The sequence below is a fragment of the Panthera tigris genome, chromosome X (assembly GCF_018350195.1).
Source record: "Panthera tigris isolate Pti1 chromosome X, P.tigris_Pti1_mat1.1, whole genome shotgun sequence".
In the NCBI taxonomy this organism is placed as follows: domain Eukaryota; kingdom Metazoa; phylum Chordata; class Mammalia; order Carnivora; family Felidae; genus Panthera; species Panthera tigris.
In genome coordinates this window covers 35,097,359-35,108,853 of record NC_056677.1, presented here as the reverse complement: position 1 = coordinate 35,108,853, position 11,495 = coordinate 35,097,359, and the positions used below count along the sequence as shown (strand labels likewise).

The window sequence follows — 11,495 nt, the reverse complement described above, 5'->3', positions numbered from 1 at the left end:
AAGATGACTAATTCTAGGCCACCAAGTCTGAAGAGTTTGAAATGGTCGTCAAAGATGTCTCCTCCCCCCAAATTTCAGGCACTGGTGGTTTTACAGGCGACTTCTATGAAATTTTCAAGAAATGCTTACTTCCTTTTTTACACAAATTGTTTCAGGGATTGGAAATGGAGTGAAAGCTGTCCAGCTCGTTTTTTTGAGACCAATCTAATCTTAATTCAAAAACAAGTTAAATGATGAATTTAAAAATAGATATATATTTATCAGGCCTTTTCATTTATGAACACAGATGTACAAATCCCAAGCAAAATATTAGGAACTGAATTCAACAGGGTTTTTTTTTAAAAAATCTATCGTGATGAAGTTTTTATCCCAGGAATTCAATAATGGCTTAATATCAGTAAACCTAGAAAATTAGGAATATAAGAAACTTCCTTAACTTGATAAATGTTATGTATCAAAATGTATAACAAATATAGTTAATGGACAAATTTTTGACACATCCCCTTTAACATTGTAAATAAGACAAGGATGTCCTCATCACTACTACTATTTAATATGGCATGAAAGTCACGGGAAATGGTAGGAAATGAAAATAATTAAGCCGTTATATTAGTCAAGGTTCTCCAGAGAAACAGGAGAAATAGGATGTGGATGGTTAGAGAGATGGGAATAGAGGTGGATTTTAAGAAATTGGCTCATGCAATTGCAGGGGCTGACAAGTCTGAAATCTGTGGGGCAAAGTTGGCAGGCTAGAGACCAGGGAACAGCTTATGTTGCAGTTCAAGTACAAAGGCCATCTGGAGGCAGAATTGCCCTTCCTTGGAAGATGTCAGTCTTTTTTCTCTTAAGGCCTTCAAGTGATTAGACAAGGCTCACCCATATTATGGAGGGTAATCTGCTTTATTCAAGGTCTACTGATGTAAATTAAAAAAAATTTTTTTTTAACTTTTATTTATTATTGACAGACAGAGAGACAGAGCATGAGCGGGAGAAGGGCAGAGAGAGAGGGAGACACAGAATCCGAAGCAGGCTCTAGGCTCCAAGCTGTCAGCACAGAGCCCTGACGTAGGACTCGAACTCACAAACAGTGAGATCGAAGTCAGACACTTAACCCACTGAGACACCCAGGTGCCCTGATTTTTTTTAAATATAAACTCTACACCCTGTATTAAATACCTTTCTGCTTAAAATATCTGGAGCAATTTCTTTCCTTTTTCTTTTAAGAGTTTTCATTTTTTTTTAAAGTCATCCGTACGCTTAACGTGGGGCTCGAACTCATGACCCCTAGATCAAGAGTCACATGCTCTCCTCACTGAGCCAGCCAGGTGCCTTATACTGATTTAAATATTAACGTTAATCACATTAAAAACTATCTTCACAGCAATATCTAGATTGGTGTTTGGCCAAACAACTGGGCACCATAGCCCAGTCAAGTTGACACATAAAAGTAACCCTCACAAAGGTATTATTACAGGAAGAAAAAAGGTGAAACTGTTATTTGCAGGTGATCTGTCGAGAAATAAAAATACAATCAACAAGGTCTTAACGCTAATAGGAGAGGTATATAAGGTTTCCAGCTAGAAAATCAACCTAGAAAAATTGGCAACAGTTCTTTATCCCCCGAAATAACCAGAAATTATAAAAATGTAATAAAAACAATAAATTATGTCAATTATCATTTATAATAACTATAAGGTTATACGGTGTCTAACATGTAACTTAATCAAGAATACCCAAGGACTATCTGGGGAACACAGTGAAGTCCTAGCACAAGAATGGATGAACTGACCAATGGAAAAGAACCGAAAATCCAGAAGCCAACATACATTCCAGGCCACCTAACAGCATGACACTTGTGTGCCATGGGGGAAAAAAGAGACTCTTTTAAATAAATGGTATTGGGTTGATTTTATATCTAATTGGAGGGAAAATAAATTTGGATCCCTACCTCACACCATACATATAAGCCAGATTCAGAAGAATTGTAGATCTAAATATGAAAGATAAAATAATAAAGCCCTTAGAGGAAAACATCTTCATGGTTTGGTGTGGGCAAAGATGTCTTTGAAGATGTCTTTACCAGAATACAACAAGCATCATTGCACTATCAGACTACTTGAAATCAAAAGACTGAAACACAACCTACAGAATTGAAGAGAATATTCTCAGTACATATCCCAGAAGAAAGATTCATATCCAGGCTATAGAAAGAACGTTCACAAATTAATAAGAAAAAGACAGACAACCCAAAAGAAAAACAGGCAAAAGTCTGGAAAAGACACTTGAAAAAATATATTCGAGTGGCAAGTAAATATCTGAAAAGGTGCTCAATTTCATTAGGCAATAAGGAAATGCTAATTAAAAGCACAAGATACCATTACACCCCATCAGAATGGCTAAAATGAAAAAGCAATGGAAAATACTAAGGTTTTAATTTTATGTTTAATATATATTTTTTTAATTTTATTTTAGAGAGGGGTGCCTGGGCAGCTCAGTTGGTTAAGCGTCCGACTTCGGCTCAGATCATGATCTCACAGTGAGTTCCAGCCCCGCGTCAGGCTCTGGGCTGATGGCTCCCAGCTTAGAGACTGTTTCAGATTCTGTGTCTCCCTCCCTCTCTCTCTCTCTCTCTCTCTCTCTCCCCCTCCACCACTCGTGCTCTGTCTCTCTATCTCTCTCAAAAATAAATAAACATTTAAAGTTTTATTTTAGAGACAGCACATGAGCAGAGGAGAGGGGCAGAGGGAGAGGAAGAAAATCTTAAGCAGGCTCCTTGCCCAGCACAGAGCCTGATCCAGGGCTCAATCCCATGACCCTGGGATCATGACTGGAGCTGAAATCAAGAATCAGATGCTCAGGGCACCTGGGTAGCTCAGTTGGTTGAGCGTTCAAGGTCTGACTTTGGTTCAGGTCACGGTCTCGTGGTTTATGAGTTCAAGCCCCACATCGGGTTCACGGCTATCAGCGAGGAGCCCGCTTTAGAACTTCTGTCCCTCTCTCTCTGTCCCTCCCCCACCTAACTGTGCTCTCTCTCCCTCAAAAATAAACAAAAACATTAAAAAAAAAAAAAGAATTAGACAGTCAACCAACTGAGCCATCCAGATGCCCTGAAAAATACTAAGAATTAACAAAGATGTGGAACATCCAGAACTCTCATACCATTCTATGGGAGTGTTAATTGGTACAACCACTTTGGAAGACTGTTTGCCCAAAGCTACTAAAAGCTGAACATATACATACTCTGTGGCCCAGTGAAAATATATACATTAAGTTCACCCAAAAGTGTGTATAAGAATTTTCATAGCAGCAATATTGTTTATAGTCAAAAACTGATGTAAAAATTTAGAGAAAGAAATGTCATTTAAAATGGAGTCAGGAAGAGTGGGGGCTCTCATGCCCTACCACTCACCATCAATTGCAGACCCCAACAGGAAGAGATATTCTTGGAATTCACAAGAAGAAGCTTATACAGGGGCCCCTGAGTGGCTCACTGGGTTGAATGTCTGACTTCAGCTCAGATCATGATCTTGTGGTCCATGCATTCAAGCCCCGTGTCGGGCTCTGTGTTGACAGCTTGGAGCCTGGAGCCTGCTTCTCATTCTGTGTCTCCCTCTCTTTCCCTGCCCCTCCCTGCTCACGCTCTGTCTTTCACAGCAAAAAGTAGCCTACACAATTGAATCTTGAACAACATGGGGGTCGAAATCCCCATATAACTTTTGACTCCCCAGAAACTTAACTACTAATAGCCTACTGTTGACCAGAAGCCTTACTGGCAACATAAACAGTTGATTAACACATGTTTTGTATGTCATATGTATTCTATACTGTATTCTTACAATAAAGTAAGCTAGAGAAAAGAAAATGCTATTAAGAAAATCATAAGGAAGAGAAAATACATTTACAGTACTGCACCATATTTATCAAAATAAAAAAAAAAATCTGTGTGTAAGTGAACCTGCACAGTTCAAATCTGTGTTGTTCAAGATCAAGTGTACTTTACTACCTGAGCTGGAGGAAGAATGATTTTCTCTTTGCCCAGCCAATGGGAGACGGTCACAGCTCAGCCAATAAGCCACTACACTTTGAACTCCCAGTTTACTCTAATGGAGTTTTTGTTTATAACGGCCCCTCCCACCTGCCCCCTTTCCTCTACAAAAGAGCCCTTCCTCCTTTGTTCTCTGGATTTGCCTGTGGTTTCGCCATAACCTGCATGTCCAGAATTGCAATTCTCTGCTATTCCTGAAAGAAACTCGTTTTTTGCTGGTGAAATAACTGAGAATTTTATTTTTAAGTTTAACCCTGGAAACGATCCAAATGCCCATCAATAGTGCAATGATTCAATTGTGGTATAATTATGGAGGCATCACAATTCTGGACTTCAAGTTATATTCCAAAGCTGTAATAATCAAAACAGTATGGTACTGGCACAAAAACAGACACATAGATCAGTGGAAGAGAATAGAAAATCCAGAAACAACCCCCCAATTATATGGTCAATTAATCTTCAACACAGCAGGAAAGAATATCCAATGAGAAAAAGGCAGTCTCTTCAAAAATTGATGCTGGGAAAACTGGACAGCTACATGCAAAAGAAACACTTTCTTACACCATACACACAAATAAATTCAAAATGGATTAAAGACCTACATGTGAGACCTGAAACCATAAGAATCCTAGAAGAGAATACAGGCAGTAACTTCTTTGACGTCGGCCATAGCAACTCCTTTCTAGATATGTTTCCTGAGGCAAGGGAAACAAAAGCAAAAATAAACTATTGGGACTACATCAAAATGAAAAGTTTCTGCACAGTTAAGGAAAAAGTCAACCAAGCTAAAAGGCTAAATGGGAGAAGATACTTGCAAATGACATATCCAACAAAGAATTAGTATCCAAAATATATAAAGAACTCATACAACTCAACACCGAAAAAAACCAAATAATCCAATTAACAATGGGCAGAGCACCTGAACAGACATTTCTCTGAAGAAGACATCCAGATGGCCAACAGACACATGAAAAGATGCTCATCATCTCTGATCATCAGGGAAATGCAAAGCAAAACCACAATGAGATACCACCTCACACCTGTCAGAATGGCTAAAATCAACAACAACACAAGAAACAACAGGTGTTGGTGAGAACGCAGAGAATGGAAACCCTCTTGCACTGTTGGTGGGAATGCAGACTGGTGCAACCACTGTAGGAAACAGTATGGAGGTTCCTCGAACTACTAGCCCAGAACTACTTGGGGTACCTGGGTGGCTCAGTCAGGTAAGCGTCCGCCTCTGAATTTCAGCTTAGGTCATGATCTCACGGTTCATGAGTTTCAGCCCTGCATCGGGCTCTCTGCTGTCAGCACGGAGTGGTTTGGGATTCTCTGGCCCCCTTTCTCTCTGCCCCTCCCTCGCTCCCTCTCTCTCTCTCTCAAAAAGAAATAAACATTAAAAAAAAATTATAAAAGTTCCTTATGATCCAGCAATCGCACTACTGGGTATTTACCCCAACAATACAAGAACACTAATTCAAAGGGATACATGCACCCCTGTGTTTATAGCAGCATTATTTACAATAGCCAAACTATGGAAGCAACCCAAGTGTCCACTGACAGACGCATGGATAAAGAAGATGTGGCATATATCTCTATCTCTACGTCTGTCTCTGTTTCTGTCTCTGTAGATGCATGGATGAAGGTGCGTGTATATATAACGTATATAGTGTAATGGCCCCGATTTTGAATCTGAGAGACCACCAAGGAGCCGATACCGATGCAAACGCACGAAGGTTTATTTGCAAGCTCGAGCTTGGGCCCAAGGATACCCGACACAGCGGAGCAGGGACTTGGACCCCTAGGTTAAAAGGCGTAGCAGTTTCATAGGGGCCAGTGGCCAATGAGATTGTAACACACACAGAAAGTTGCATAGTCCTGTCAGTCCACACGCAGGTGGCCAATTGAATTACAATTTACCCTGTAGTAACTGTTTGAACTAGCCTATCACTCTGGTCAGAATTGGCGCGCAAGTTTGGCGGGCAAAAGGCAGGGTTCACGTTCTTTGGCGGTTAGGGGTTCCACATTCCTCTATGAGCCGGTTTCCAGTAAGGGTGTGCTCAGCGGCTTGACTAGGGTGGGGGAGTGTCTTAAGCAATAAGTAGGTCATGTGGGGGTTATACATGAGATGGTGGGTGTAGCACAAAATGGAGTTAGTCTTGCTCTGCTTGTCCAGGGGTAGGGGATTTTTGTTAAATTCCTTGGGTCCCACATTCCCCCCTTTTCCAGAGGATCCTGTGCAGGACCCAATCATGGGTTAGAGCTTGGGGTGATGACTTGCCAGGTTAGATTAAGTGGTCAGTGGGGGTTGGGGTTGGGTTTAGCCGCGAGGGGATACAGCGTAAGTAATATTAGCGGGGTAAGTGGGAGCGACGCAGCCTTAGCTTTAAGGGATTGTCTTTGTCGGGCTGACTCTTCCATTCCGGAACAAAGTCCTTGAGGACGGCGTGTGGATCAGCTGGCCGGACGTGGGTGTAGTGGACCCAGGGAGTTATTCCGTCAACCTTGAGAGTGGTGGGCGTGGTCAGGATCACCATGTAGGGTCCTTTCCAGGGACGTAGGAGTGTCTGCTTTTGGTGCCTCTGCACGTACACCCAATCACCTGCTCGATACTGATGGGGGTCAGGAGGCGGCCCGGTCTCGTACCGTAGAGGGCCTTCAGCTTAGGCCACACCTGCTCATGGGCTCTTTGTAACATTCGGAGGGAGAAAAGAAGCTGTTGGTCATCGAACTCAGCAAGCACTTCGGGTTTCAAGGCAGGAACGATAGGTGGGGGTATACCAAACATGATTTCATAGGGAGGCAGTCCCATCTTAGATGGTGAGTTTCTCACCCTATATAGGGCAAAGGGGAGGAGAGTGACCCAGTCCCCGCCAGTCTCCAAGGCTAATTCAGTTAAGGTCTCTTTTAATGTCCTATTCATCCCCTCTACCCGACCTGAGCTCTGGGGTCTGTGAGCACAATGTAATTTCCAATCTGCCCCCAGTACTTGTGCTACTCCCCGTGTTACCTTAGAAATGAACCCCGGTCCATTGTCGGATCCGATCCTGGCAGGAAATCCATACCTTGGCAGAATGTCCTCCAGCAGCTTTTTGGTCACGATTTGCGCTGTTTCGTGCTTGGTGGGGAATGCCTCCGTCCACCCTGAAAAGGTATCTACGAAAACTAGCAAGTGCTTGTACCCATACTTTCCAGGCCTTACCTCGGTGAAATCTACTTCCCAGCATGCTCCTGGGCGGTCTCCCCTGAGTCGGGTTCCGGGGTTAGACCCATGGGTGGTGGCGTTGGTTAGCTGGCATGCATGACCGCTTGCCACGATCTGCTCGATCTTTGCTCGAGAGTCCTTAATAATGACCTTAGCATGTCGCATGAGGTCTTCCATCTTTCTTGTTCCCATGAGTCCTCTGATGCATTTGGGATAGGACTCGTCGTCCTAGTTCCTCTGGCAGGATGATGCTGGACTCTGCGGCCCTCCAACGGCCACACAAGCATTGGGTCATAGGCGAGCGTTTAATCCATTGTAAGTCGGTGCCAGTATAGTTGGGGGTGTCCGGCAGGGTCGGTGCCCCCGGATCGGGTAGCGTGGTTGTTAAAACCTGGGTCACCGAAAGGGCCGCCTTCTTCGCTTTTGAGTCGGCTAGCTGGTTTCCCCTGGCTACTGGCGTGTCTGCTTTTTGGTGGCCTGGACAATGGATGAGATAGCTAGCGCCTCGGGCAGCCAGAGGGCCCTTAGGAGTTCAAGAATCTCTGTTTTGTTTTTATAATAGTCTTTCCCTCTGCTGTCAGAAGCCCTCGCTCTCTGTAAAGGGCTCCGTGGATATGAGCGTTGGCAAAGGCGTGCCTGCCGTCGGTGAACATGTTTACCCGTTTACCTTCTTCCCATGGTTAGTGCCTCGGCCAGGGCGATCAGTTCTGCCTGTTGAGCCGATGTTCCGGCTGCCAATGGCTCTGCCCAGATGATCTCCGTCTCTGTGGTTACGGCTGCCCCCGCATATCTGATTCCTCCTCGGACAAAACCGCTGCCGTCCGTATACCGGTATATGTCCGTATACCGGTATACGTATGCCGTGCGTTCGGCAGCGGCCGGTCCCGGAGATCAGCCCTGATTCCGTGCACCTGTGCCAAAATCTCTTGACAGTTATGCAGAGGGGGGGTCCCAGTCTGGGTTAGGGAGTAGCGTTGCTCCCTATTCAGGGTTGTAGGAGGCTTGAATAAAATTCCGGTGGGGTTTAGCAGTAGGCTCTGATAATGGGTCAGACGAGCTTTGCTGATCCAGCGGTCTGGGGGCTGTTTGAGTACCCCTTCAATAGCATGTGGGGTGGTAACATATAGCTCTTGCCCCATGGCTAGCTTGTCTGCGTCCTTGACCATAGTGGCCACCGTGGCAATAATTTTTAAGCATGGGGGCCCATCCAGCAGCCACCGTGTCCAGCTTTTTAGAGAGATAAGCTATGGGTCTTTTCCAGGGGCCTATGTACTGGACAAGGACCCCTTTTGCCACCCCGTCTTTCTCGTCTACATACAGGTAGAAGGGCTTGGTTAGGTCAGGCAACCCGAGAGCCGAGGCAGACAGCAAGGCCCGTTTAAGGTCATTAAAAGGCCTTGTTCATGGCCTCTGTCCATTCAAAATTTTGTTGGTGCCTGGTGGCTTCACAGAGGGGTCTGGCCATCTCGGCAAAACCCGGAATCCATAATCGACAGAACCCCGCCGACCCCAGGAATTCACGTGCCTGACGGACGGTTGGCGGCTGTGGGATCCTTAGGACGGTTTCCTTCCGCGCATCCGTCAATCATCTTTGTCCGTCCTTTAATTTGTACCCCAGGTAGCTCACCTCTGCTCTGCAGATTTGGGCCTTTTTGGCTGAGGCCCGGTATCCTAGAGCCGCTATAGTCTGGAGTAAGTCCTTGGTGCCTCACTGGCAAGTGTCCTGGTCCTCCGCCGCCAGCAGGATATCATGTACATATTGCAATAAGGTCAAATGAGGGTGCTCAGAACGGAACTCACCCAAGTCTTCGTGTAAGGCCTCATCGAAGGTGGTTGGTGAGTTTCTGAATCCTTGTGGTAGTCGAGTCCAGGTGAGTTGGCCGTTGATGCCTTTCTCAGGGTCCATCCATTCAAAGGCAAAAAGGTCTTGGCTCTTGGGTGCTAAAGGCAGGCTGAAAAAGGCATCTTTTAAATCTAATACCGTATACCAATTTTTGTCTGGAGGCAAGGTGGAGAGGAGGGTGTATGGGTTTGGGACCGTGGGGTGCACATCCATTACTCGCCGCTTGACTTCCCTTAAGTCCTGGACTGGCCTGTAATCGTTACAGTGCGGTTTTCGCACCGGCAGCAAGGGAGTGTTCCATGCCGATTGGCAGAGCCTTAATATGCCTGAGTCTAGCAGTCGCCGTATGTGGGGCGTGATTCCCGTTCGCGCCGCGAGAGGCATGGGGTATTGGCGGACCCCGACAGGGTCTGCCCCTGGTTTTAGTTCTATGTATATAGCCGGTCGGTGTCGGGCCAGCCCAATTCCCCCAGGTTCTGCCCATGCCTGAGGAAATTCCTGTAGCCAACGGTCAACGTCAGCCATTGGGGCTGGGGGCGTCTGGTGGAGACGATATTCGTCTTCCAAACTCAGGACAAGCACCTGAATCGGTTGCCCTTCTTTGTCTAGGATTTTTGTCCCTCCGGGGCGGAAGCAAATTTGTGCCCCCATCTTGGTGAGCAAGTCCCGACCTAACAACGGGTAGGGACATTCAGGGATGACCGTGAAGGAGTGGGCTACCCGGCCCATGCCGAGGTCCACAGTTCTTCGGGTAGTCCATGAGTACTGTTTGGTCCCCGTGGCCCCTGGCACCCATGAGGTCTTGCTCGCCAATTTCCCCTGGGGTTGTAATAAGACCCAATGTTGTGCCCCAGTGTCCACTAGAAATTCAACTGGTTTCCCCTCCACTCTGAGAGTTACCCTGGGCTCGGGGAGGGGTACCGAACCCCGACTCCCCTAGTCGTCCAGGTCCTCCATCTCCAATATCTTGGCAGGGGCGTTAGATCTTTTGTCAGGGCAGTCTTTCACCCAGTGGCCCTCTTCCTTGCAATAAGCACACTGGTTTTTGTTTAGCTTAGGGCGCTCCCGTCGGGGACCAGGGCCATCCTCCTTACCTGTCCCTGAAGTCAGCTTCCTGAGGTGCCTCCATTTTTCCTGTGGGTCATCCATGGTTGTAGCCAGAAGGATCTTAGCCAGATTTCGGGTGTGGCGGTCTCATAGTTTAGTCTGTTGCTCCTCCGGGCTTTGTCTATTATTGTAAACTCTTTCTGCTACTGTTATTAAGTCCTGCAGGCTCTTCTCTCCTAGCCTCTCCACTCTTTGTAATTTCCTTTTGATGTCTGGAGCGGCCTGATTAACAAAAGCCATGATAATTGCGGCTTTTGTTTCTGGGGCTTCTGGGTTCATCGGGGTGTACTGCCTAAAAGCCTCTGTGATTCTAAGAAGGCTGCTGGACTCTCATCCTTACCTTGTCTTACATCATATACCTTGGCCAGATTAGTAGGCTTGCGCGCGGCAGCCTTGAGACCTGCCATTAGAGTCTGGCGGTAGACCCGGAGTCTCTCCTTACCTTCAGCCGAGTTGTCGTCCCAGGTAGGGCGGGATAAGGGGAAGGCAGCGTTTATGAGGTCTGGGTTTTGAGTCGGCTGTCTGTCCTCTCCCAGGACAGACTTCCGAGCTTCCACCTGTATTCGTTCTCTCTCTTCGGTGGTGAAGAGAACCTCCAAGAGCTGCGGACAGTCATCCCAAGTAGGCTGGTGGGTAAAGAGAACAGTATCTAAAAGCCCAATCAAATCTTTTGGGTTATCGGAGAACTTTGCATTTTGAGTTCTCCAATTATATAAATCACTGGTGGAGAACGGCCAATATAACATTGGTGGTTCTCCAGACTCGCCGGGAGGCCCCATGGCGCGGAGGGGAAGGGCGGTGGAGTCGGCCGGCCCCATACTTGAGGGTGGGGCCACCCGGTGGGTCCGTCCACGTGTCCCTGCTGCTTGCTCCCTCCCCCCCACAGGAATTCCCTCATCAGGGAGGGGTGGTGCCCCTCCTGCAGCCCCTGGTGCTTCCAATGGAGGGGCGGAAGGGGGAGGGGGAGCCTGGTAGGGTGGCGGATGAATCAGGTCCTCCGGGGAGGAATCCTGCAAGACCGGATAAAGGGGCGTTTTGGTCTTTGTGTCAGTCTCCTTCTCGGTTTTCCGCAGGGCTAGAATCCTGGTAGGTCCTGCTTTGGGGGATAAGAATGGTGTTAGCCAAGAAGGGGGGTTTTCGATCATGTCCTGCCAGACCAGGATGTAGGGCACCTGGTCAGGGTGGCCGTCTGGTTTGTCCTTGAAGATTACTGCCTTGACCTGCAAAATAATAGGTAGGTGGAAAGTTCCTTCTCAGGGCCATCCCACGTCAAAGGTTGGCCATTCTGACATGCA

At 46.7% G+C, this 11,495-nt stretch overlaps 1 protein-coding gene across 1 annotated transcript; it reads right to left on the bottom strand.

The window, feature by feature from the left end:
* Positions 1–8,958: 8,958 nt before the first annotated feature.
* Positions 8,959–10,979, bottom strand: LOC122235261. The gene is made up of 2 exons (XM_042973939.1): positions 10,541–10,979; positions 8,959–9,953 (listed from the first exon to the last, which is right to left on the bottom strand). The coding sequence occupies exons 1-2, from the start codon at positions 10,977–10,979 to the stop codon at positions 8,959–8,961; spliced, it is 1,434 nt and encodes a 477-aa protein (XP_042829873.1).
* Positions 10,980–11,495: the final 516 nt, after the last annotated feature.

What these genes read in the sequence shown, in the direction of transcription:
- LOC122235261 (XM_042973939.1), bottom strand. Translation starts at nt 10,979, where the DNA reads ATGGGGCCTCCCGGCGAGTCTGGAGAACCACCAATGTTATATTGGCCG. An exon ending in GGTATATGATGTAAGACAAG is followed by an intron (nt 9,954 to 10,540) that starts GTAAGGATGAGA and finishes TTGAATTTCTAG; the next exon opens with TGGACACTGGGGCACAACAT.